Below are 25,823 nucleotides of genomic sequence, written 5' to 3' on the forward strand. Positions count from 1 at the left end.
AATACTGCAGTGATAATTTTATCTTTGCAGTCTTCAGTCAATGAGTTGGAGGCCGGAGCTCCCCAGTAGCTTCATTTATTCTGGATAATGTCAGGTTTTGTGTTATGTAGAATATGGTATATTAATGCTTATATCAGCTTTGGCCTAAAGCCTTGTCTACCCCAGTATCCTGTCCTTGACAGTGACCATCAAAAGATACTAGAGAAGACAGAATCTAACTGGACTTCTCTCCTACCTGCTAGCAATTTACATCTCAGGAACTTGCTGAAACTGTGGTATTTTTTGTATTCAGTAGCCCTTGTTGGACTTTTCCTCTGTGAATTTATGCAGTCACTTTTTGAGTACCCATAATGTTTGGGATCCTGTAATGGCAAAGGGTTCTTCAGCTTAATTACATATTATACAGAACTTTCTCCACCTGTTTCTTTAAGCCTGTCACACACTGGTTTTGTTTGCTGCCCCTAGTTCCTTTTTGGGAAGTAACAGGGAATAACTGATCCTTATTCACCCTTCTATATGTCCCTGAGGGTTTTTTGTACCTTGGTCATATCTCAGCCTGGAGACTGCTGATATACTGATATACTCATGCAAAAGTTCTCTTGCTCTACTCATTCTTGTTGCCTTTCTCAGAATCTCTTCCCCTTCTTCTATACTGCTTTTAAGCTGTGGAGCCGAGCTGTGCGTGATACCAAAGATGTGATTGTACCCTGCAGTACCACAGACATATAATGGTGTTGTGTTTCACATTCTATTCTTTTCCAGTAATTCCTAATGTTTTGCTTGCTTTATTTCCTATACAACTCAGTGTTGCCCTGTGTCTTTGTAGAAGTATCTCTTGCGGTGTCCAGGCTCCATTCTTGAATGGCAGTAGGCCATTTGTTTTGTAAGACTTTTTTTTTTTTTCTGTAAGACTTGATAACTATAACTGAAGTTGTACATTTAAGCAGTTGTGTATTTGAGGAATAATATATGCTTGTCAGAAGTGCCTCATGTAAGAAAAAACATGAAGGTCCATTCTGCAGTATGTACAGAATATGCAGTTACCTGACCATCGAAAGGTTTAAGGTAGAATGGGCCTCTACAAGCCTGTAGTCCAATCTCTTGCTTGAAGCAGGGCCAACTTCAAGCTTATGTCATGTTGCTTTGAACTACCTGAGCTCAGCTGAGTATTAAAAAGTCTCTGAGGATGGAGGCGCCCCACTCTCTTGCTCCCTGTCCCAGTGCAGCATCACTCCTACCAGGAAGTATGTCTTCCTTCATGTCAATTGGGATTTCCCATGTTGGAACTTGTCTGTTCCTCCTTCTCTTTTCACTGTAGACTGTTGAGAAGTCGTCTGGTTCCATATCCTCTGTAAACCCCACGCCCCAAGTAGCAGAGCAATTAAATCCTTTCTTTGCCTTCTCTTTGCCATGCTAGACCAGCCAGGTTTCCCGAGTCTCTCCCTTTACGTGTTGTGGGCTCCAGCTCCCTGATAATCTTAACGGCTTCTCCTGGACTCTTTCCAGTTTGATTTGTGTAAGGGTTTTATTTGCAGCTAGTCCCAAAAGAGTTGATTACTTTTTTTGGTTTTCTGCCTTTACTGAATAATTCCCCCTTCCTAAACAGGTGCTAATAAAAGCTTCATTGTTCCTTATATTCTTTCTGCAAAGCTAGAGGAGAGCATTGTGTAGGCAAAGGAGCTGCACAATGACATGAGATTTCTTTCATTGTCTGTCCTTGGGGATGAGGGCACTACAGCAGTTTGAATCCCTGTGAGTTCACCTTGAACTATATCCTGTAATTAAAGCTAAGCAGGAAATCAAAGTCACTCCATCTTATGTCCACAAGTGTAGCCCAGCAAAAATTGGAGCTTGTTGAAACACTTTCAGTACTTAGATTGTGCCTTGCAGTGCTCTTACTTCTTCCGAATGTCCCTTTTTCTCCTATACAGTTCAGTTGGCTCAGCAAGTCAGATGAGCAGAAGGATGAGTCACCTTCATCATGGCGGCTGGGACTAAGGAAGACTGGCAGTCACAACACGTTGAGTGAAGTCGCTGCTACTCGTGAGGCGCAGAGAGATAAGACTTCTTCTATCTATCGTTCTTCATCAAGTCCTCGGATATCTGCATTATTAGACAACAAAGAAAAGGTTTGGCTTTCAGCAAAGATGTTTTAGTGCATCCCAGTTGAGCAGACTTTACCTCACAGTTTAAGACCCTTTCTCTTTCATTTTGAGTTGTTGCTGGGTTTTGCATCCATAACAAACTTAGGTCTCTTTCATTCTTTCTTTTTTTTTCTTTTGAAAATTATTCCTATCCTATCAGTTGTTCTTGCAGAACTGGAGTTCAGTGCCCCTTTGACCTAATTTCTGCTCAATTTGGAGTGGGCTGCCAGTGAACATGGCCTGTTCTTTACTGGAAAATATCTAATCCAGGCAGCAGCACATACCTGCAGTGGAAATTCTCCTTCACTGTCATCTATATGAATTCCTCCTGTATCCACTAGGCGTATTTGCAAATCCTGTCCCATGTATTTGCTAGCTGTAACTTTGCTGCCCGTGGGTAGATGCCCCATCCCTGGAAACATTCAAGGTCAGGTTGGACGAGGCTCTAAGCAACCTGATCTAGCTGAAGATGTCCCTGCTTTTTGCAGGGGTTTGGACTAGATGACATTTAAAGGTCCCTTCCAACCCAAACTATTCTATGATTCTATGATTTATAAATAGTTCTAGTTAGAAGCTGCTTTTATTTACTAGTGTGCTCTTCAGGAAGTCATTTTCAGAACTGATACTTTTTTGCTGTGGTATGTGTTGCCCAAGAAAATGCCTTAAACCAGTTGTCCTTAGACAGAAGAATGCTTTCTTAGTTGAAGAAATTTGAACATTAATTTAATTGTCACTGAACGTGCTGGCAGTGTAGTAGATGTGCAGTTGAAATACTTCTTTTGCTTCATCAGGATAAAGACAACAAGAGCTATCTTGCCACAATAGCCCCCAGAAGACTAAGCAGTACGAGTGATATAGAAGAAAAAGAGAACAGGTGAGACTGACTGGACTTAATGGTCAGCTTCTGTCCTGTTGATAGTTCCTCCGTAATACCTTTTTTTCTATATTCATGCTTCATATATTTTCTCAGCAGTCCCAAGTACACAGGAATTCACAATATTGAGAGCTGTCTCTGATCTATAAAAGTTCTGGTACGTTGCTTTTCATTTAGGTGAGCAGGGAAACAGGCTGGTTTTTCCACTCCTGTATTCATTCGTATATGGTCTCCATCCAGGAAACTAGATTTATGCATACTTTTTCCTTTTATATGCAAGTGCCTCATTTTGTAGCTGGCACCTACACTTGTACTTCTGTCACTTGCTTAGTAGTCACCTTCAGTCCCTTTGTTCACACATCTGTCATTTTTGATTCACTTGAGTTTGTGAACTCTCTGGTGTATGGAACTGTTTCCATTGCAGGGCTTGTTTTTATGGTGAATGGTAGTTGCCCCTCGACAGAACCACAGTATAAATGGGATAAATATCTAGTACCTCAAGATATATTTGAGGAGCTAATCTCTACAAACAGGTTCTTCACAGTTTGTGCTAGGAGGAGTAAAATTTGAGCCTAACCTCATTTCCAGCCGCTTCCACAGTTGTGGTAGAAAGGCACATACAGAGAAGTCATTGTGAACTGTAATTGTGAAGAAGTCATGGCAGATGACCACCCTGAGAGAATTTCAGCACAGGCTGAGATTCTTTGCTGATCTTTTGCTGTAACCTCCCTGCTGTGTTCTTGCTTAATCTCAGCCAGTCACTGTGATTTGGAGTTTAGCAGACAATTTGTGTCTGCTGATAAGCTTGAGCAGTTTTGGCAGCGGCTTGTATTGAGTGGCATATCCAGCTGACTGCTGACAAGTGTCCTTTGCTTGGTAAAGTAGGGAATGAGGAGAATTGGCCTGCATGAACAGATGGTGCCTAGACGTACTGTGTAGTACAGATTTTTCCCAATATTCTTTTGTTTCAAAACAGCTGAGTTTCACTTCACGGAACCCACAGGTGTCTGAAAGGGCATCAGCATGGACACAACAATTGAGAAATGAAAAATAATTGCAAGCTGACAAGTGAATGGATTTGTGTTGCATTACAAGCTCGAGGTCATGTCCAAGACCAGAAAAGAATAGGACATATTACCAAAGTGTGTGTTAGGAAATTGAGCCCTGATTTCAGATAACTATGATAAATAGGACTACTAGTAATTTATTGATAACTTGTCAAGTAGTTTTAGATATTGCCAGATATTTTGTTTGTTGTTTTCTGCTGCCAAATATAGCTAAGGATTTGCAATACTCAGTTGCATTACTGTCATTGCCTGGATACCATGGAGAATAAAAACTTCCCCTGCAGTTGCAGTATCTGTCCATTTATGCAATGTTGTTTGATACAAGACAGCAGAGAGAATATCAAATGATGTTATTTATTATGTTAGATTACTTTTATGGACAATCTAAATTTCAATTGCAGGTTTTCTGACTAAAAAGGATCTTGTTCCTCTTTATGCAAAACAATACATCATCTTGGTGATTCTCAAGTAATACAGCTGGCAATAACAGAAACTGATGTTAAGGCCAGAAGTGGCATTTCAGTGAGTTGTGTCACCTGTGAACAACAGTGCACATAGGTGTAAGGGAAGGACTTGTGTTGTGGAACTGTAAAGGAGTCAAAAGCAGACTCCAAAAGTTGTTCTAAACTAACCTTGTGCTCTCTCCTGTATTAGAGAATCAGCTGTTAACCTAGTGCGTAGCGGATCTTACACCCGGCAGCCATGGAGGGATGAATCAAAGGGAAACGAAGCTCCCCATTCTGGTGCACCTACTACCTATGTATCTACCTACTTGAAAAGGTATGTCCAATTCTTACATGGTTTCCCAGGCAGTCAGTTCTGCTCTTAACATGCCTCCCAAACTTCAGCCTCCTGCTTGCTGCTTACTGCATCAGTGTAACTGGCTTTGGGACTCTTCTGCTGAGAGCAGGAAATAAAAATTAAGGTTTGCCGACATTTGTCACGCTAAATAGTATTTTTAAAGGCCATCATTTTTGTTGATTTGTAAATTGCTGAACTGAATTTAAATACTCTTGTTCACATAATTCAAATGCAAAGTGTTTTCTCAGTTTTATGCTAGTATTATGGTTAGATAATAAAACCAAAATTGATCATAAAAAGAGAATAAAGTAATTACGGTCTGAAAGCATTGTTCAAATAACTATTGACAGGTAAGTTGTAGCTTATCTTTAGTTTTGGTTTATATTAGTCCATGTTTATGGCATCATTATCAGAAAAGTGGCGGTGTTCTTGTGCATGACTTACAGCACTTGTTAAGGAGTAAGACTGATGTCTCCAACCATTTTCTTGTGGCAGTAAGGAAGCAGTTTCTGCACAGTGTATGTGAAATTGTAGAGGCTGAATGTTGGTAAACTAGCCAAGCGGAATCAGGAAAGCAATCCTGTGCATAACTTCTTTAACTGACAGTATCCTTTACCCCTTTGGAAGGCAGAGGCTCAGTTTCCTTGAAGTACCAGATAATGGCTGTCTCTGAATGAGGTGAATGAATGCCCTGCTCTGTTAAGGCAAATAATACATTACTGAATTCTCATCTCAGTTGTGAGAAGGAGGATCAGCTCTTTGTGCAAGTACAGTGCCATCACCTCACCTTTATTTTAGCTAATACTGGAAACCATCAAAACAACATGTATAAACATGTCACACTGGAAAGCCATTTGAACTGTGCTTAAGGAAAAGGGCAGAAATATTTCAACGTTTTAGATTGTGCTTCACCAAATAGTAGACCCCAAACTAAATAACTGTCCTGAAGGTGGAACAATTGCTTGAGATATCTGGGAAGATGCGGAGTTTTTGTGTTCTAGTACTTATGCTGGTAGAGTTAAGTTGTGCTCGAGTATGTGTTTGTCCAGTTGCTGAGCATATACAGACCCGTTTACACAAAACGTGAAACAGACAGCCACTTCAAGCAGTAGACTTCTCCTGATCTGCTGATCTATTCCAGTGACTTCACATCTATCCTGGGACATGATGACAGGCCAACCTCCATAGCTTGTCTCTCTCCAAAGGCAGTCCAACAAGCCGCAGCTGATTACGTTGGAAAAATTTTGTCTCTTGCAGCTGGCATGCCTTACTGTTCCCTAGTCTGAGAGACAGTCCAGTCACTCACATGGCTGTCTGTTGAAATTTTACAAACATTGCCTGTTTATCTCAGCTAATCCAGAACCAGATTTAGTATTACATTCACATAGTTGTACTGTATTTCCTTGGTTAAACTGTACAGAGACTAGTGAAGGTTTTGGCTGGCAGTGGTATGTCGCTAATACCGGTTTCTTGCTACAAAGGCTGAATTCTGGCCTTTCATAGGAGAGTGTTGGTTTACAAGCAATTACAGAGAATAGCTTTGCCAGGTAGGAATAAAGTGTACTTTTTTTAAAGAGATCAATGGTTTTGCATTTTATGTACAAACAGTAAAATCATGATCAATTTGACCTCTATGCTGTATGGTTTTCTACAGGAGAGCACAGAGAAATTAAATATAATCATATTGAACTTCTGATTTCTCCAGCCTTGTGCATCAGCCTCTAAGATGAGGAAAGGCACCTGGTTGCCTGTTAGGGATAAGCTCTTTGTCATTTCCAAATATTAACAAAACTCTGATCACAACTCCAAAAGATAAAAGCTCATTCTGCGAGAGGAAGAATTAAAGTGAACATGACATACTTGGATGTTACTGAGAGGATGACTTCTGTACATCTGCATTTCCCCTTTACCTTAGCATTTAACTAATGTCCATAAAGATACCTAGTTATGTTCTATAAGGGCTTTATATGACCCCCCCAAACAAAGAGTAAACAACAGCAACAGATCATCTTAAGATGTTGAAAATGGCTTTTCTTCTAAAAGGGAACAAGGTAACTTGCAGCAATGTTGCAAATGTTCTTCAGCTTTAGTTGAAGCAAATGTTAACGCTCTCTCTGTAATGGTAGTGACTGTCATTCATTCTGCTTTCTCTATGGGTGTACCACTAGCCCGAAAATTCACAGAACCCTGTTCTGACAGCCTGTTCTCCATGTTAGTGCATATTGGCCTTCAAACAGCCAGTTCACTTCGCCTGTATGTTAAAGGATTTGGAGGAAAACTGGCATAGCAGATGGAATTAATTCAGCATCCTTCCTTTGACATCAGCCATGAGTGATACCTCACAGGAAGGGATCACACACACCAGAATGAAATAACTTTTTCACACAGTTAGTTTCTCCTTCATTTTACATATTTGCATATACGCCGCCTTACTGGTTTTGTTCACATAAAAACCCGTGCAGTGATTCAGGCCAACAGTCCGTGCATTCCAGACTGTTTCTGACAGCAACCGGTTTTGAAGGGCAAGTTGCAAAAGCTAGGATAACTTAAGAGCAGTCTTCCACCTCCCACACTCCCTTTACTTCCAGCAATCATTAATTTAGGGGTTATACTTAACCACTGTTCTTAAAAGCCACCACTGTGGCCAGCTTCCATAAGCAAATCCTGTTTTGATCTCTGCAATACCCTATGGCAGTGTGTTCAAAAAAGATAGTTAAGAGTTTTGTGCAAACCTTTTTTATTAGCATATGTGGAAGCTTTTTTAAGGTTTTGAAAGTTTTTAAGATTTTGAATTCTACTTGCCATAGCTGTTTTCTAAAGTATTGCTTTTTATTGATTTGAAATGTTTCTTTCCATTTCATTGCTCGTTCCCTGATGGTTATGTTATGGTGATTATGTTAGAGAACGAGTAGCAGTGTGTCAGTGCCTTTTTTTATTTCCAGTGTTGAATTCTTTAGCATAAATTTGTAATCCTCCCTTTTACAGATTCATATGAACACAGATGTTAATTAAGAAGATTCCCCGGCTAACCTTTTTCTTGCAATTTTCTGGTCCTGTTCAGATCAAATGTGAACAATTGAATAAATGCCTTAGTCCTCCTCAAACTGTGCAATGCTACTCATGCAAGATGACAGGGTGGGGAGATGAATTCCTGTAAAGCTGGCAATGCCTTGGCTCTCTCCTTGTGAGCAGGAGTGTGCGCGTGATGCTCCAGCAGCACATTTCTCCGACCTGGGGCATGTGCGTGTAGGAGTTGGCAGTGCCATCACCATGCTCTTTTCCTCCATTCCTCCTCCTCCTTCCCCTCTCAGCTCCCTGACATCTCTGCTCTCCCAGGCACCTGGTGCTGCTTCCATCCTCTTGTCTCCCCTTTTCACTCATTACCTTTGCCTTCTGAAAGACAGTCCTTGTCAGGTCTTAATAACCCTGCCATGTCCTCCCTGACCAAGTTCCTTCTCTTTTTTGCAGCCACCCCTCGTGCCCCACCCTCTCTGCTTTGGGCTCTCCTAGGATCGTGCCACGTCAACCCTGCTCCCCACAGGGTTGCCACCACCTCTTCCCCTGCCGTTCCTCTTGTTCCTTCCCCTGGTGCACGCTCCACTACCATCATCTCCTCAGTACACTCATTTCTGCAACCTCACGGCTGCTTGCTCTGCACGCCCACACCAGCCAGGCTTAGCTCCCTCCTCCCAGCCCTCTCCAGGGCTTGGCCTTTTCCTTTGGTGCAGAGAGCCAAGAAGGGAGGTACATGCTTCCAACAGGACTTCCTGCTCCCCCATAGTCCAGGCAGGGGCCAGCATTCCAGAGGAAGCTTTGTTTAGGGTCTGGTGGAGGTTGCTACCTGGTGACAATAACTTGCTTGTTCCTTTGTGACCTGGATGTGGCAAGCAGCCATCAACTGAAGAGCCCAAATGTAAGGTTCCTCCCTGTGGAGGCGTTCCAGGATGCCCCATTCTCTCCTCTGGCTGTCTAGGGACCAGCTGCTTGTTCTGGGCTGGCTGGGGTCCTTGGCACATAAAACTGATTTGTAAATTGGGTGCCTAAGTGAATTGGACTGGATCCTTCTTCTGACCTCCTGTCCTTGGCTGTTGTACTGCCCCTTTCAAATTTTATTTCAGCCTCGGGCTGCTCTCTCTGACTCTTGCTCTAGTGTTCAGTTCCAGTCTGTTGTCCCTGGCTTTCCCATAATCCTGCAGCTGTTTGTCCTGGTCTGCTTTTCCTCTAGGTCAGCTTTTACTCCTGGTGCAACCACTTTTGCTCCATGTGCACCGGCATGGGAGTTATTAGGATGCAGGAGGTGAGAGGCAGCCTTCCAGCCTTCTTAGCCTTTGATCCTGCAGACAGCGCAGTCTGACCAGTAGCAACCAGGAATACCAGTTGCTGGGAAAGGTGTGGCAGGATCCTAGATCATGCATGCATGCTCGTTTGCTCTGTGCAGACAAGGAGCAGCCTGTATATGAGGCTCTGGCACGTGCAACAGGAGATTTTGCCAGATTTCATCAAGTCTGTCTTTAGAGGTGTGCAAATTCTCCCACTTAGGCTGGATTTTCTCTGAAAAAGGGAAAGGGTACATCCTCATATGAGAGCCCTTCTCCTTCTCTCCTGTCTCTTCTCCAAAGTATGAGCGCTTAAACACTTACAGCTTTCCAGTAATAATGGTTTTAAGGGTTTTGTTTTAAACTGGCAAAATATGTATTTCCCTTGCTCATTCTTGAATATTTTTTGGACAGTTTTGCTAGCTATTTTCCAGAAATACAGAGTCTGTGCCAAACATGCCTTAAAGAAAATTAAAGCCTGAACTGATCATCTTTGCCAAAGCTTTAAGCCACTGAAAACAAGTTCTTAAAACTGGACATCCTGGGCATCCTTAGGGGGTCATGAAGCCCCACCTGCTTATGTCACTCTCTCTCCTTCCCTGCTTTAAGCAACCTCATCCTTGCTCATTGTTTCTACTTTTCACCAGTACACAGGAGTGCTCTGTGTGCACCGCTTTCACTGCGGTAGGGTTTTTCCCTTCCCTGGTCTTCACCAATTCACCTTCACACCGTTATTCTCTCACTGAAACTCAGCTGGGCTTAGCTAAGAGGGGTGCTGCTAGCGCTAGCCTGCGTAAGCGACCTGCAGCAACTCCAATGGGCTCTAATTTCCTTGCATATGTTTTGCTAAGATGTAATACTTGCTCCCTTTCCAGCTGAGAGCCCAGTTGTGGTGATGTTCTGTTGAATATTTACTGTGCTCTGAAGGACGTGATTTTGTGATGTTTTACAGTGCTTCATTTGGTAGAAGTAGTGACCTCAGCAGTCCCTACATTTCAGCCAGTCGCACTACATCTCTAGCTACCTCACCCACTACCATTGGTTCATCTACCTCATTGGGCACCCCGTGGCAACCTGTCTCTTCCTGTCCCACATCTCTCGGTGTGAACACTACTGCATCAGCCCGCCAGTATACCAGGTAACAGCTCACAGCTGAGATAACGCTGCACAAAATCAGCATTCGGGTTGGAAGTTCTGAATTCTGGAGTGGATTATGGATTGGAAGTGCACTTCCATGCAGGAAGCGCTGATAAGAAATCCCAGAATGGTTATGTTGGACGGTTTCAGTAGTGCATATGCACCAGCAGGCAGTTAACAGCCCATATATGACCTTAGCTTCTTCACTCACTGGAGTGGTCAATTGTGCCCTCTTGCTACCCTGTTAGAGACATGATGTGTTACTCAGGCTGCTCTTGGGCGTTCAGCGTACAAGCTCTTGGAGTTCATTCCTTCTGCTTATTCACCAGGTGCATTTTTCTAATCATTTTTGCTACAAACAGGGATGTGAAGACTATGAATTCCTCCTGCTTATTCTTCTACAAATTTTTAAAAATTCATTTTAATGTGTGCTGTTCTCTACAAAAACACAAGTCTAGAACAAGGAGAATGAACTGTCAATGCTTCCTTGAGCTGGCTGGTCTTGGACAGCAATTGAGTTCACTTGCTTTGCTTTCCATTATGTCTTCTCTATTTCAGAGCCCCTTTCAGGCAACAAACTGATTCTGCTGTAGAGAAAAATACAGAGGGCATCTCTGCTAGCACCCCCCTAGGTGTAATCACAAATCGTGCTATACTCGGCTCTGCTAATGGTATTGCGAATGCCGGTGCTGCCTCAACTACAGGAAAGGACTTCTCAGCTGAGGAAGCCAGGGAGCGCAGAAGGTTAGTGAGCAGAGTGCCGATGTGTGTCAGTCCTCTGTGATCAGGTCTCACGTGGTGGTGATGGTGGGGGTGTAAGAACTGTTTCTTAGGTGCTACATGGAGTTACAGGCTGCTGCCCCTTGCTCCATCTTAAGGTTTTGAACTGAGTCATCACTGGCTTGTAGGTTAAATTTAGTTTCATAATTTTCTACTTGTCTTTTCAATATCTCAGCCTTTTTCTTCAGTAGTCATCTTGGCTATTAATCTCAGTCCCTAAGGCCTCTATGTATAGAGGGACAGACAGCCCAGTAGCTACTTGCAGTAGGTTCTGTAACATGAATCCCATCCTAAAAAGAGCGTTGGACTGAGACACATTCAGGTAAAATCCATCCGTGTGATTCTGCTCAGCTAAGTTTACATGTGCCGCAATGGAGACATCTTTGCTGCACAAGTCCCCTGGATTCCCTCTGCTGTTAGTGGGGGGAAAACATTCCTGGAGTGTGTAGCTGTGTGATCCAGGAGGAGATGGACTGCACTCTAGCAGCATGCATTTCTTTCGATTGACTAGAAGGAAGACTTAGCACAGAGGTAGAAGTCTGCCATGTTCAACCAAGGCTATTACAGCAGTAGCAGCATTTGGAATTACTCTGAATCTAGCTGGTGGTATCTCTTTCTTATCATATGTTATTTTAAGACTGGGGAAATATAAACCTGGGGTAGCTGGTGCTCTTTTCAAAGGAAATTTACCCTGTGCATTTAAGTACAGAGTATCAAATGATCCCTATTTATTCCTGCAAACAGGTTAACTTTTGCAAAATCTGTCTCTTCCGATGGCATCAATGAAAGTAAATGGTAATAAATAAAATGCAGTGAGGAACTGTGTATTTCTAACTAGGAACCAGTTCATGGAGTGTTTTGAGTAATTAGATTCTTTCAAACTAAAATAATAACTTCTTAAAATACAGACCTTCCTGAGTGGAGATAGCCCTCTGATATATTTTAAATGGCCTGAAGCCAAAGGATGTGAAAAGCAATAATGGAAATAATCAGCTTGCAAAGGTGAAGATGGTAGAGCTCAGCAGTGCCATGTAATCTGCAGTCAGCCATGTGACGAGGGAGGGCATGCTTGCTGTGGGCTTCTCTTTGCTTCGGCTGCATCAGATCGAAGAAAGAAGGTGGTCTGTGTTATTTGGAAAATACTCAAAACTCTTAATGGTGTTTGGGCTTGTTTTTTCTTTTTTTCCAGAGCTAGCACAGGGAGTGCTTTGAAGGTATTGCAAGCATTCTGGATGAGCCACATTTATCAACTCTGTAAGCAGGGACATAATTTGAAATAGCTACTGAAAAGTATCTTTGTAAGAACACTTACGTTTAATATTAGGAGTGCTTCTGTATGCTCCTTGTCATTTTGCATGGGGTCAGTTGGCTTGGTGTCATTTGCGGTTGAATTGAGATGAGCTGCCAAAAGATACTCCCAGGGCAAAGTGAGATTGTGCAAAAGAGGACAGAGTGAGTATTGTGCTTTCATTTCACACTTCAGACTGTTTCACAACAGTATCTCCATTTTGGCAAGCTCAGAATCAAGTTGCAGAAGCTTTAGATTCTTCCCCGGAGAAGTGGGCTCCACAAAACCCACCAGACTTTTGGCACTGTCTGCAGACAGGGAACTTGACTGTGATAGTACTCATAGATGCCCAAAAGAGCATCTATTAATATTACTGCATTGGTGTTTATTGCCAAATCAGTTTCTATAAATAATATAGAAATCTGTTTAAGTCTCCTACATTTTTATTAGAAAACCATCTCCTGTGATTTATGGTAATGTAAAGAGAAACACCAGAAAATTCCTTCCACCTTTAATTGATGCTCTGAAACTACTGAGAGAAAAAAAAAAGCACAGCAATGATGCATTGTGCTTGTGGGTAGAGGAAAACTTACTTATGAATGTGTGTTCTAACAGCAGGATGTACTGACTGGGGAACTGCCTGCACATTTTGAACTAGGAAGCATGGACCTAGAGAAACAGGAGAGGTCACCTAAATGGGAAAAGCTTATTTTGGAAGGAGACCAATTCCCATAAAATAAAATAAAAAAGGGAAATGGTAAACAGTTGTCAAGGAAGCACTACATGGATTTCAGTTCCCACCGGCAGCTGTTGCAGTAGCATTTGGTCTGCTTCAGTGTTTCCAAAGCTCCAGCTTTCTCTTAGCAACAAAAACATAAACAAGCTTATCATCTAATATTAGATCACAGGGATGTCTCCTAACTTGTGGCCTTAAATTATCTGCGTGAAGCCAAAAGGTTAAAGCAGCAGAGACTGCTAGGTCTGGGGAGAGACAACTAGCAAAGTGCTCTGGAGTGCTGTTTTGCATCCTTTGGTGGCCAACAAGCCCTACCTTGGCTCACCATAGTGTTTCATCCCTGGTGTTCTACCTGCTGCTTGTTTGCCTGCTAAATTGGTCAGCAAACACTCCGGTAGCTGCAAAATAGTGTGAATCATGCCTCATGTCATTTCAAAGGGGAAGAAAGAAAAAACAGAAAAGGCGGCAGCACAGGAGAAATCAGTTTGGAGGAACGCAATGCAGTCTGCCTACCTGGATGGACTGTAGCAAATTGCTGCCTGGTGTTAGAGCCATATGTCTTGGACATTCAGCCAAGCTGCTGCCGTGTGTATTTACATGTACCCAGCTGCACATTCAGCCTCCCTTAATTCTGCTGCAGCACTGCAGCGTGCTGATACCGATAGGCTGGAAACATGCCATCTTCCAAAGTCAGTATTTTTGCCAGGCAATTTCTTTTTCTTTTTCATGGGAATTTTGGAGCCACTGATGAATGTTGCTGTTTGGCCATTTTGATGATCTCCTGCCAGCGTCAAATTGTCTCGCATTGCAAATGCATTTGTCCAGCTGAACTCAAAACAGCACTGGCTCTGCTGAGGGTCAGTTACAAGCGCGTGGATGCTGTGCCTGCAGTATCTAACGTAGACCCTGTTCTTCGTGGAGCAAAACTAACATCCTTTTGGTTTCCATTTGGTGCAAGCAGGTGGTGGGGACTCAGGGGGGTCCTCTCGGTTGCAGCCCACTGCTGGATTATCCGCCTTCATCCAGGATGACAGCGGCCTCTAGTGCCACCGACAGCTCCTTTGCAAAGTTTATCTGCGACCTTGTCCATGTAGTTTCAGTGCAGGGCTCTGGTCACGTCTTCTCCCAGGAGTCCTACGCTGCAGCCCCTCTCGAGAGGGCTCCTGATGTCGCAGGCTCCCTGTGCGCTGGAGGCTGCTTGGAGCCGTGTCCCCTGTGCGTGGAGAGGGGTCTGCTGGAGGTCTTGCCAAGCTGGAACGTGACTTGTGCCATGAGACATCTGGTACTGAGAAGAAGGGTCTGGGGGGGGTCTGTGTGTCTCTGAAGCCCTTCATGTTATGTGAAAGCTTTGGTTCCCAGAAGAGCTTGAAAGGCTACCATGCAGCCTGCAGCTTGTGGGTAGCTGTTACGTGGGGTAAGACAAGCTTTGCCTGAGAATTTCTGAAACGCAAGTCTGTGTTCTCAGTTGTGAGACCAGTTTAAAAGGACACTCCTGAATTTGAAATCTGGCCTGTTTTTGTAAGAATTAGGATTTTAATTTGTCCTTCCTCTTCCCCCTCCACCCCCTTCCACAAGCCACTTTGTTTATACAATTGCATTCTGCAATTGTATTTGTTCTTCCTGTTCCTTGGGAAGGTTCCAGCAAGGTGGTAGCACTTGCCATCAGGCAAGCTGTTAAAGACAGGAAACACCTCTCTCCCTTATTTTTTTGAATGTATTTTGACCGCTTTCTCAGATAAATCAAGAGTAGGCGTGAGGTGGGCTTGTTTTCTTAGCAACTTTGGGGCTGATGGCTGTGCTCAGCCTGGCTTCTTGCCCTCTAAAGTTTCCTCTAGAAATTTTTTTCAGATAAAGAAAGTTCACTGACGTGTAAGGTACATGTGTCTAGCAAACATTTCTCTTTTCTGCTTCATTCCCAAGAGGAATTTATTTTTCATTCTTTGTTCCTTCATTCTAAGGATCCAGCTGCTAATTATAGTAGCATATATTAATAATATATTAATAACTGAATCCTCCTCCACCAGTACTTTTAGATGAACAATTTTTGGCAAGTCCTTTTACCTTGTGATTCTTGTCCTGTCCAAATTCAGAGCATGACTCCTCTAGGGTGAGCGCGGGTGCCTGATATGTCTGTTAACCCTTATTATCTGACAAAAAAATAAGAAACTCTGATCTCTGTAAAAGTTAAGCTATGGGATTTGCATTCAAGGGGTATTTAAATGTCACTTGAGAGGAACTGGTAGAAAAAGCTGTGAGCATTATCTCGCTACCACCTTGGGGTTTTTTCAGTAGTTTTTGACTCTATAATCCTTATCACTGACTGACATAAAGCTGAGTGGTCTTAATTCTCCTGGGAGAGGTCCATGGGGAAGCAGAGTGGTGGGGTGACTCATGCAAGGCACTGCTGCATGGCAAGGGACAGATTCCTGATCACACTACACAGCGGACAACAAAAAGTCAAGAGGTCTCTCTTGTGAAGAACTGAACAATCATCTGGCACCTGCTGTTGAAAGCATTTATCTGCCATGCTTCTGCAGTTAATCTCTTTCAGATAAAGTTGCCCTTTTTTTAAAAGGCTGCTGGTGCAGATGACGTGGGAGGGCAGGAATTCTGCTGGCCATCAGATTGTCCATGTTGGGAAGAGGCGAGATAGCTCCTGCTGTATCAGAAATCAGGCTGCATTTTTATTTGGAAAAAGGTCGAGGTGTGGGATGGGGGTCACTGCTGCTGAGCCTTGTTTCCTGTAAAGAAGGCGAGCAGGTGTGCTGCTGCATGCTCAGCTGCCAACTGACTTTATCCAGTGCTCAGGGGAAGGCGGAGTGGGGTGTGGGGGGGATATTTTGGTATTTGCTTTGGGCGGAGGAGCCCAGGCTGTAGGTTGGCCTGCTAACCCAAAGCAGGAATATATGCGGGATCCTCCAGGAATGGTCAAGGAAACGAAGCAGGGACCACTTGAGCTAACCAATGTAAAAGAACTGCATCTTGACAGCACGGAGCAAGCAGAAGGTAAAACTGCCTTTCCCCACCCCTGTCTACATGCAAATTTGTGTGCAATTCCTCTTTACTTACTAATTGTAACCACTGACATGTTTCATGTATTTAATCCTTGTGTCTAACACCATATTTGTCTAATGGCAAGTTCTGCAGCCAGGGCTCCAGCTCCATCTGGGTACCACCACCTGGATGTTCAGGGTATGGACATTTACCAACTTCAACATGTTCAAATACTTTCCTGTGTCCAAAATTGGCCATTAAACTAAAGAATGTACCTGAAATATTTGTGGAGATACTGTGTGACTGTACAGCTGAGGGCTAATTTAGCACAAAATCAGCTATTTCTGTTAAATTCTTTGCTCTATAGCACCAACCCACGGATGTTACAGGTGGAGAAGCCGAGGAAGCCAGGTAGCCACACTGGGATTTCTGTAGGAAAAGTTTTTGAGCAAACATAATTAATCTTCTGTCCCCAAGAACAATGGACACTTGAAATTGAACCAAAGCTACTGCCACATGCTCAGAAATTGCAATCTTAGCTCAGCAGGAAATGGAAATCTTTTATAGAGGATCAATATTCGGTGATGTTTTCTGTAATTCAGCTGGGGGCTAATTTGTGATCGTCTTCCTTGAAACTGCTCAGGCATCTCGGTGGCTGCTTCCACGAGGTGGCAGTCGAAGGCTGCTTAGATGGACTTGCCAAGTGAGCATTTCTTCTACGGTTTATCTAGTTCAACAGCTGAACCTTCTTTATCACCATCAAGTTTTGATTTTGTTTTATTTTTTAGTTGCAAAAGGCAATTTCCCAAATATTCAGATTTTTGCCGAGTGAATTTTTTTGTTTTCAGGGATTTCCTGCCCTGTTTCAGACTTGTAAACTAGCTTTTGGGAAAGCTGTAATAGGTCTGCTTGCGGTTGTTTAAAATGTCAAATTTTGTTGGCTCACTTGAAAACGAGAAATACTGATAGAGGCAGGACACTCGCATCTTTGTCTTAATTTCGTTCATCAGCTGGCAGGAGATGGAGCTTCATCCTGCTCTGTTTCATGCAGCAATTTTTTTAACACAAAGATTCAGCCTCTGAAGACTGCAGACAGTAGTGCCCTTTGTTCCGTGATACAGTGACAAACTGCTCAGTGTTGTGTATTGACACCTAATGTCCTATACTGAACACAAACCAATTTCAAAATATTCCAGCCTGGAAAGTTTGCACTTGTGATGGTCACAAGTAATGCATTCAATAACTAAGGGGAAGTTCAGTAGGGAAAAGGTGTTGCTGGCTTGCTTTGTTTTGTGTTTGCGGTACTCTTTACTTTTCTCTTGCAGAAAAATTTCCTGGATTTTTTTTTTTTTTTTAACAAGGACATTTTCCCTTTTTCTGGAAGAACTTTAAGGGTCTAGGTTCACAGCAACAGCAAGCCTTCTCCAGTGTGAGGTAGCCAGTTTAAGGAACATGATCACTGTGGTGTTTGTTGCCTTTCCACCTTTTACCGTGATGCCAAATGGCATTAATTACTGCAGAGGGGTAACATTGATCATTTAAAAGCTTCCAATCCATGTGCTGTGTTCCCCAGCCCCAAACTTTGAATTCTCAGTAGGTACTAATACTGCATTTTCCTCTTCTGGCAGAGGAAATACAGAGCACCTGGGGCTTAGAGTGAGCAGGGCTGCGTTCCCACCTAGGTCTGCAATTAGAGCACTACTCACTTCTTTATATTGCAGTAGTCCAGCCTGCAGAGGAGGTGCGTTGAGGTAGCTGCCGTAGGAACACAGCACAAAAGGAGCACGTCTGCTTTCTGAAGGGCATACAAAGAGATGAATATGGGCAGATGGGAAAGCACATGCAAAATCATCAAGAACTGTATGATGGGAAGTATTCTTAGAGCATCAGCTGCCATACTTGTAACCTCAACCCATTGTAAACATCACATCAAAGTGTGAGTTTTGAGGAGGGATAAAGGGTACTTGTTGTTTTGATTAACAAGCGACAAAGATCACAAGCCTCTTAATCTCTCAGATCAGCACCTGAACATGTAGAGCAAAGCAAAGCTGTTGCAATAAAGAATTTCATCTTCTGCTTGTTAACCTGCTAATCATACTGTAGATAGATGATTGAAATTCAGACAGTTAAACTTTCATGAGTTGAGAATTCACAGTCCAGATTGAAACACAATGACAGCTCACAACAGCCAGGACTAAACTGAGAGAGGAAAGCTAAGGCCTGAAAATGGTGAATACTCAGCCGAGCCTTTTCAAGCCAGCTGTGAAACACTTTAAGAGCATGATCCTGTTATCCCTCTGTCCTCAGCTTATTAAATAACTTGGCATTGTCTGGCTGTCTCGTCCCTCTATTCCCAGCTCCAACGCTTGCTGAGTCTGACATGTTATCCTTCTCTCCTGCGTGTTGAATGGTCTTCTCAATTTATAGTCAGCCAACTTTTCATGGCAATTTCTCTAATGAGTATTTTCAGTTGCGGTGGGCTGATGGCACAGAACATGTTAGCACAGGGATAAATACAGTGAAGAACTGAAACCTGTTGCTTGCTTGGAGGAGAGAGCAGGAAAGTTTCTTTTTCCTGACTGTTTCCATGTAACTGTCAACGATTGACTTGCTGCTGCGTACATACTTCATTATCTAACTTAAGGAATTGTATTTTGGGAAATGCTGTCAGCATTTTTGCCTGCAAAACTTGCCCTTGCTTCTCTTCCCTCCCCCAGCTTATAGATTAATTTCTTAGCTAATGGCAAATTTCCAGTTTGTAGGAATGCATTGCTGGGATGCTGTACTTTTCCAATTGTTTCCAGGGGAACAGTTATCAGTACTTGAGGCTTTTGCTGGGCTTTTTTTTTTTCTGTCTTCTTTTTTTCCTCTGTGTGTGTGTGTATATATATATATATAAAAACCATACATATATATATATATACACATATGAGAGAGAGAGGTAGATATATGTATGATAAAGATTTTTTAAAAAATACTGCAGTGTTTTGAATAGTGATATTGTACTCTTAAGAACAGCTATTTCAAACATTTTAGATATCTGTATGACTTTCCGTATGCTGAACACCTTCTTGTGTGCAGGAAGCCAAATCTGTGCTGGCTCCCTTTACCCATATTATCCAGATCTGGAACAACCAAAAGTCTGTCCTGGCTTCCAAGAAAACTGTCACTATAGTTTCTAGTCTAGTCTAGTTCAGGGTCACTCCTGAACTAGAAAGAGAATTTAGGCTGAGAGGAGTCAGAGAGGGCCAGCGAAGCAGCTCCTGCCCACAGCAAGCTTTCCTCTAGAAGAGCCACATCAAGCATAGCCCCATAACCGTGCTGCATTCGCAGAGACCAGACACCCTATAGTTACTGCCTGCCAACTCGTATTCTTACTGCGCTTGCTACAGGAACACAGGTTTATTGGAGAAGGGACCTGATGGGGATGGAGGAACCACATCATGGCCCACTACAGCTCATGGGGGTGTGTATCTCAATTTTTGGTGTGCTGACAAGACAAAGTGCCTTGAATCCACTTTGACAAGAGGGCAGCTGTAGCATTTAATGAATGTTTAGCTTCCAAATTTGTTGCCAAGTTTTGACACACATAAGTGAGTGTCTTTTAGGCGAGTGCTTTTCCAGTGCTGGGTCACTGAAGTGTGAAAATGTAATGTAAAACTTCAAGTTTTATGCAGTATTGGTGTTCCCTCTGGGACTGGGTGATATCGTTCTGCCAAGCACTCTGTGTGGTGGTAGATGGTGTTTGCACAAATGCTTCGATCTCTTAAGTGCTTGAAGGAGTTCGGGAATGCAGGAAAGGAGACCAGCATTGTAAAAAGATTATCAGAAGTTTCTGTGTTTCTTGGAGAAATTCATCATCTGTTCTTGTTATTGGTGCACCAATTAACAGGGGATTGTAATTTCTTTTTCTGCATCATTCACCCTTTACTTAGGAGGGGTTTCTCTCTACAATATAAGGGTTTTTTTTTCCTCTGGCAAAGGTTCTCTGACGTACACATTTGCTCTTGTATTCTTGGTTTACCAGTTTGTATATCCAGGCTTACTGTTGCCCTGTTTTGAATCTCCCCTTCTATTAGTATTTTATTGCAACTCCTTTTGCTTTGAGGTAGTGATGAGTAGTTGGGATCCATCTTTGTGTTGCACTGTCCTGATTAAAAGAGTTCACAGAGAAAATAGGTGTTTTATTGAAAAGAGGAAGAACTAAGTGGGAGCCAGATTCATCATTCAGTTCCCAGCTTTTTTTCTAGGTAATGCACAAATCAAAAGCTTGTAGCTCTCTTGTGGCAGCAGGACACACTTGTGTCTGCCTCTGGGAACTATAAACTTCTGTGGTTTTGCTGACTCTCACGTACGCATCTCTAACAATTTATGTTCTGCTGCATGTACTTGCATCCAGAACTCTGGTAAAAATTTGTTCTGCTTTATGCATGTCTTGAACTTGGCATGATGGCTGCTCTTATTTCATGTATTTCTCAGAGAAAGCTTATTGCAAGAAAATACAATGCATAGGACCATTTGTTTGAAGATCTGCTTGGATCATGTGATATTTGCTTGAATTAATAGGATGACATAGATACTGCACTTTAGCAAGCAATGTGTTTCTTGAAAACGTAATTAAAAACTCTGTGGATTGTTTACAGACTGCCTCGTACCCCATTTGCTGTCTGTCCCCTGCAGCTTGCTGTGATCTGCAATTTTTCTGCTTTGGAGAGCAGTGTATTGCTCTCCCTCTGTCATCCAGTTCAGCCTTGCTTTGTGGCTGCATCAGACTTGCCATCTCCTTGCAGTGAATTTGTTCTCTCTTTCTTTCTTTCTTCCATGCCATTTAGCACACTCAGGTCTCTTTAAAATTCAGCTTGTAAGCAAAGTGAAGCATCACCTAAAATTGTAAAATCAGTCTTTACCCTCCCTCCTCCACCCAAAGAAAAAAACAAAACACAAAAAAAATCCAAGCAGAGGAAAAATGTGATTGAATTGCCAGCAGGTATGGTGTCTGCTGTTTGCATTTGAAATATTTACAGCACGACTACCTTCTTTCATCACGAGGAAAAGGCTGTAGCTGCTTACTTGGAGAAACCAGCTATGTCACTGTGCAGTGGCTCTGCTGACTTGTTTCAGAAAATTCAGTTCTCTCATGCTTGTAAAATGGCTTTGGGTGAGCTCCAGGAAGTGAGGAATTGTGTAAATGGAAAGAAACCAAAAGTTAGCAATCAATAAAGGCTGCAGTCCAAACTGAGCACCTCTGACTTGCAAAGTGTGCTTGTCTGAAGATTTAAGTCACTGTTACAGGTTGGACACCCAAAATTGCTAATGATGTTTTAACATATTCCTATTTTTATTTAAATTCTGGGAGAGCAGAGGAAAAAGCCTGAGAGGATGAGGGGGTAAGAGACACAAATTTTTTTTTTCCTGTTGCTGTATCTGTACACTCCTGTATTCAAAGCTGTAGCTAAACACTGAAAGAAGGGAAATCCTGCAGCCTTGCTGTGCTCCTGCAAACCTGCCTCTTCTGACCTTGTTGCAAAGGTGCCCTCATGGCTCACCAGCAGCATGCCCAGCCTCCTTTTTAGTAGCTGATGCTGACCTGTTCTCCACAGATTTGGCTAACCTTTTTTGAAACCATTTCAAAAACCTGTTGTCGTGGTTTAACCCCAGCCAGCAACTAAGCACCACGCAGCCGCTCACTCACTCCCCCCCCATCCAGTGGGATGGGGGAGAAAATCAGGAAAAGAAGTAAAACTCCTGGGTTGAGATAAGAACGATTTAATAGAACAGAAAAGAAACTAATAATGACAATGATAACACTAATAAAACAACAACAGTAGTAATAAAAGGATTGAAATGTACAAATGATGCGCAGGGCAATTGCTCACCACCCGCCGACTGACACCCAGCCAGTCCCCGAGCCGCGATTCCCCGCCCGCCCTTCCCAGTTCCTAAACTAGATGGGACGTCCCATGGTATGGAATACACTGTTGGCCAGTTTGGGTCAGGTGCCCTGGCTGGGCATGAGAAGCTGAGAAATCCTTGACTATAGTCTAAACACTACTGAGCAACAACTGAAAACATCAGTGTTATCAACATTCTTCACATACTGAACTCAAAACACAGCACTGTACCAGCTACTAGGAAGACAGTTAACTCTATCCCAGCTGAAACCAGGACACCTGTTTTGTCCTCTCTCACATCCTGTGGCAGGGAGTTCAGTATTATTTTCTGTTGTGTGCAAAAGTACTTCAGCTGCTGTAAGCGTGACTTCGTGTTGCTTACATGTACCAGGAGTGTTCCTGAACAAGCACAATGTGGTCCACTGTATACATACTGTTGTACGAGCCGAATTCCTCCTCAGGCAAAGACAGGTCTCATCTTTCCTCCTTAGTCCCGTCGTATGTATGTACATGCCTGTGTCCTCATTGCACAGCATGAGACATAAATTCCACTGATTCAAAGCTGTTGCAGTAAACTGCCCACCTTACTTAGCTAGAAATTTACTTGGTTTGTATGTTTCAGGAACTTCTTGTTTGTTGGGTTTTGTTTTTTTTTTTTTACTACTGCTCTGAACTTAATTTGCAGTATATTTTGCAAATGTGTTCTTCCTGTAGGTGACTTATTACTTCTGGATGCTGTGCAAATAGCAGCTATTCTACTTGTGTCAAAAGCTGCAGAAAATGCTTATTGTTTCCTTAATGTGCCATTACCTGGGTAGCACATATGCACTGCATAAAGGAGAGAAGAGAACTACTTGTCTGCAAAATTAGGAGTTGCACAGCTTTCACTCACCAAACAGCAGTTTTTTTGTTCATGAAACAGCGAATTCTTGGGAGGCAATCATCCCTCTGAATTTTAGGCGCTTCCCATGTTGGCATATCCATCACAGCTAGTGCGTCTGTCTGGATAATCAATGGGAAGAAATGAGCTCCTCTGCAATGCATTCACATGATCTATGCTGGAGGCTCCTTCTGAAGGTGATAAATTGCACCCTGGAAGTGCAGTTCAGTGAGCCTGGCCAGCTCAGATGTAGACATCTCCATTGTAGCCAGCTCCCAGAGCATGATTCATCTCCTCTAGAAGTCTGCAGTGCAGGCATCTCCAGTACAGACAATTGATCCTTTGCACTCTGCTTGTACTCTTTGGAGATCAGGGGAGTTCAGGGCATGATTTATCAGGTCGAATATTTATACCAGTTTTATGTGAGAAGACTCTCACATGTGCCCCACCAACACTTGTAGAAGTGCAGGGTGACTAGCTCCCATGGATGTACCTACGAATAGTCTGAGGAACCCCCAGTTAAGTGACACGTCTCCACTGAGCGCTGGAGGTCAGTCCACATTTGGCTGCACAGCTAAATCAGCACTGCACATGAGATTGTGAAGGTGGATAAAAGCCATTGTGGTAGATTATTTTAGAGTGATCCAGATTTCCTCATTCTCTGAGGTTTTGTCATAGTGCAGCAAAGTTAGTAATCTTTCTAATAAATGTCTCAACTTACTGGATCAGATACAAAATCTGTTCAGCCCATTACCTTTTCCGTGAAAGTGGTCTGTAGTGGAGAACCAGGAAAAGAGTCCAAGAACAAAGTAAGCATATTCTTTGATAGATCTTCATACCTCACTTGGCTAATTATTCTTTGAACATATCTAGATCTTTGATACTCTGTTAATCTGTGGCAGTGATAGACCTACAAAAGAACATTTCAGGCACCTTCATCCTTGTGCAGTGAGACAGTGTTAATAATCATTCCCTATTAACCAGGCTGAAGAGTCCAATCTAATTAATCTTTCCTAAGAGGGAAGCCACTCCACCACTACAGAAATCAGACTTAAGGCTGTGCGATCCCTGACTGCAGGACCACTGCCAAATTCCTCTCCAGTTCTCCACAGTGAATGCCAGGGCAGAGAGTTCAACTTATATTTTTTCATGCGAATAGTTCTTTTGAAATCTCCCAGGTTTAATGAAATCTAGTGGTGACCAGCTCTGTATTTTAACTGTGCAGTTTTCAGTATTAAGGAACTTGGTTTACTCTGGTGTGTGAAGGTCGTTTATTTAATTTCATAGCTTTTTTTCAAGGTGTTTTGTCTTTATAAGATGCCTGCAGTTCAGCAGGTTTCTAACATGATGGGATTCATACTGATGAAGACAGCAGGTTGCAGCAATATGATCATGAATATAATGACAGGAAGGAGGGTCTGAGGAATGTGCCAATGCAGGATTTCTGTTCCTGAGATCTTTATCTGAATGAGGGGTGGTTTGTGGTTGTTTGGGTTTTGGGTTGTTGGTTTTTTTTTCCTTCTAATGATACAATGACACGGGAGCAAATAATATACTAAATAGCTGCACCTTTTTTAACAGAACATGTCCAACACTAAATACTTTATTTAGAGACTCTAGGGAGAATGTAATGCGAGCATTTGTGTATCATATGCTCACAGGAAAGTTGTCCCAAAGCAGAAGATGATAGTCTTGGTAGATGGAGCTAAAATGATTGTTGTCTATATGAAAGAGAATAATAGCTTAGGAGCTTGCAGAGACAGGAAAGCAGAGCATCTGTTTTTATTTTAACCTCTTCTGCCCTTTATTTTTTTTTTTCAGGTCATATCTGACTCCAGTGCGGGATGAGGAAGCAGAATCACTGAGGAAGGCACGATCCAGGCAGGCCCGACAGACTCGCAGGTCTACACAGGTAAAGAATGGAAATAACTTGTGTTTGTGTGTAGGATGAAGAGAGCTGATGAATAGAGAGTCAAGATTTTCTTTGCTCTTATATTATTACTTAGGACAAGGGGTTTGTCTACCCTCACACTGTGTTGGAGACGTTCTGGCAAAAGTTCCTGCAAACAGTTATTAGAAAATACTCCCCCAAGCATACACGAGTTAGATTTCTGCAGGATACCTGCCTTTTAGTTTGTAGCTTGATCACGTATATTTGAGTTCCTTTGAGTTGGTGATTATGTCAGTACACTGAGAAATGTGTTAAAAGCTACAGAATTCTTTTCTTTCTGTTAGCATAGAGATGAAACATTAGCCTGGCCAGGTATAAGCCTGATGGGTATTTTAAACTGAGCTGGTAGACTTGAAATCTAATTGCATAAATTCAAAAATTCTCTCTCTTACTTTCTCTCCAGGGTGTGACACTGACAGACCTTCAGGAGGCAGAGCGAACCTTCAGCCGGTCTCGGGCAGAGCGGCAAGCTCAGGAACAGCAAAGCGAGAAAGCTGAGAGCACTGAGCCTTCTGAGGACAGCAGTGAGAGGCAGGAGACCCGGTCACGGTGGAGCAGAAATACAGATGAGGAGGTGATACTCCTGGCCTCAATTCTCATTGTTTGAGAGTTAATGAAACCATTTAGGATAGCTGAGATCAGGAGAAATTGTTTTGGGGATGTCTGTTTGTTTTAAGGGGAGGCAGACTTGCTGGAAAGAAATAATACTGAAGAGTAGTACCTCACCTCAGCAATCTGCACAAGGGATGTGAATATGTAGGTGTTAGAGGCTAGCTGTTCCTTTGCTCTCTGCTGGGAATTTCATTTTTCTGTCTCTTGCCAGAAAATAAAACTGTGTAAATCACAGAAAGTGGAATGAGAAGGCTAATGATAGAAATGTGGCCTGGATCCATCCTTGCTGTGCAGGCTGGACTGAGGCTTTGTGTTCACATTTTTCCACAGATGTTCTGTGTGTAATGGAAAG

The 25,823-nt window shown here is 42.7% G+C and overlaps 1 protein-coding gene across 7 annotated transcripts in view; it reads left to right on the top strand.

Annotated features, from left to right (window-relative positions):
• PPP1R12B (protein phosphatase 1 regulatory subunit 12B) overlaps positions 1-25,823 on the top strand; it is a 125,422-nt gene that overhangs the window by 51,560 nt on the left and 48,039 nt on the right. For 4 of the 7 annotated variants that reach the window (XM_069772051.1, XM_069772053.1, XM_069772052.1 and 1 more), the window contains exons 10-16: positions 1,932-2,129; positions 2,936-3,018; positions 4,740-4,865; positions 10,155-10,340; positions 10,898-11,083; positions 24,730-24,820; positions 25,263-25,433. In XM_069772051.1, coding sequence (XP_069628152.1) covers positions 1,932-2,129; positions 2,936-3,018; positions 4,740-4,865; positions 10,155-10,340; positions 10,898-11,083; positions 24,730-24,820; positions 25,263-25,433 — 1,041 coding nt within the window. The remainder of the gene's footprint in view (positions 1-1,931; positions 2,130-2,935; positions 3,019-4,739; positions 4,866-10,154; positions 10,341-10,897; positions 11,084-24,729; positions 24,821-25,262; positions 25,434-25,823) is intronic. The other 3 variants (XM_069772054.1, XM_069772055.1, XM_069772056.1) reach the window with 2 other exon arrangements.

This window comes from Haliaeetus albicilla, chromosome 26 (assembly GCF_947461875.1).
Source record: "Haliaeetus albicilla chromosome 26, bHalAlb1.1, whole genome shotgun sequence".
NCBI classification, from domain to species: domain Eukaryota; kingdom Metazoa; phylum Chordata; class Aves; order Accipitriformes; family Accipitridae; genus Haliaeetus; species Haliaeetus albicilla.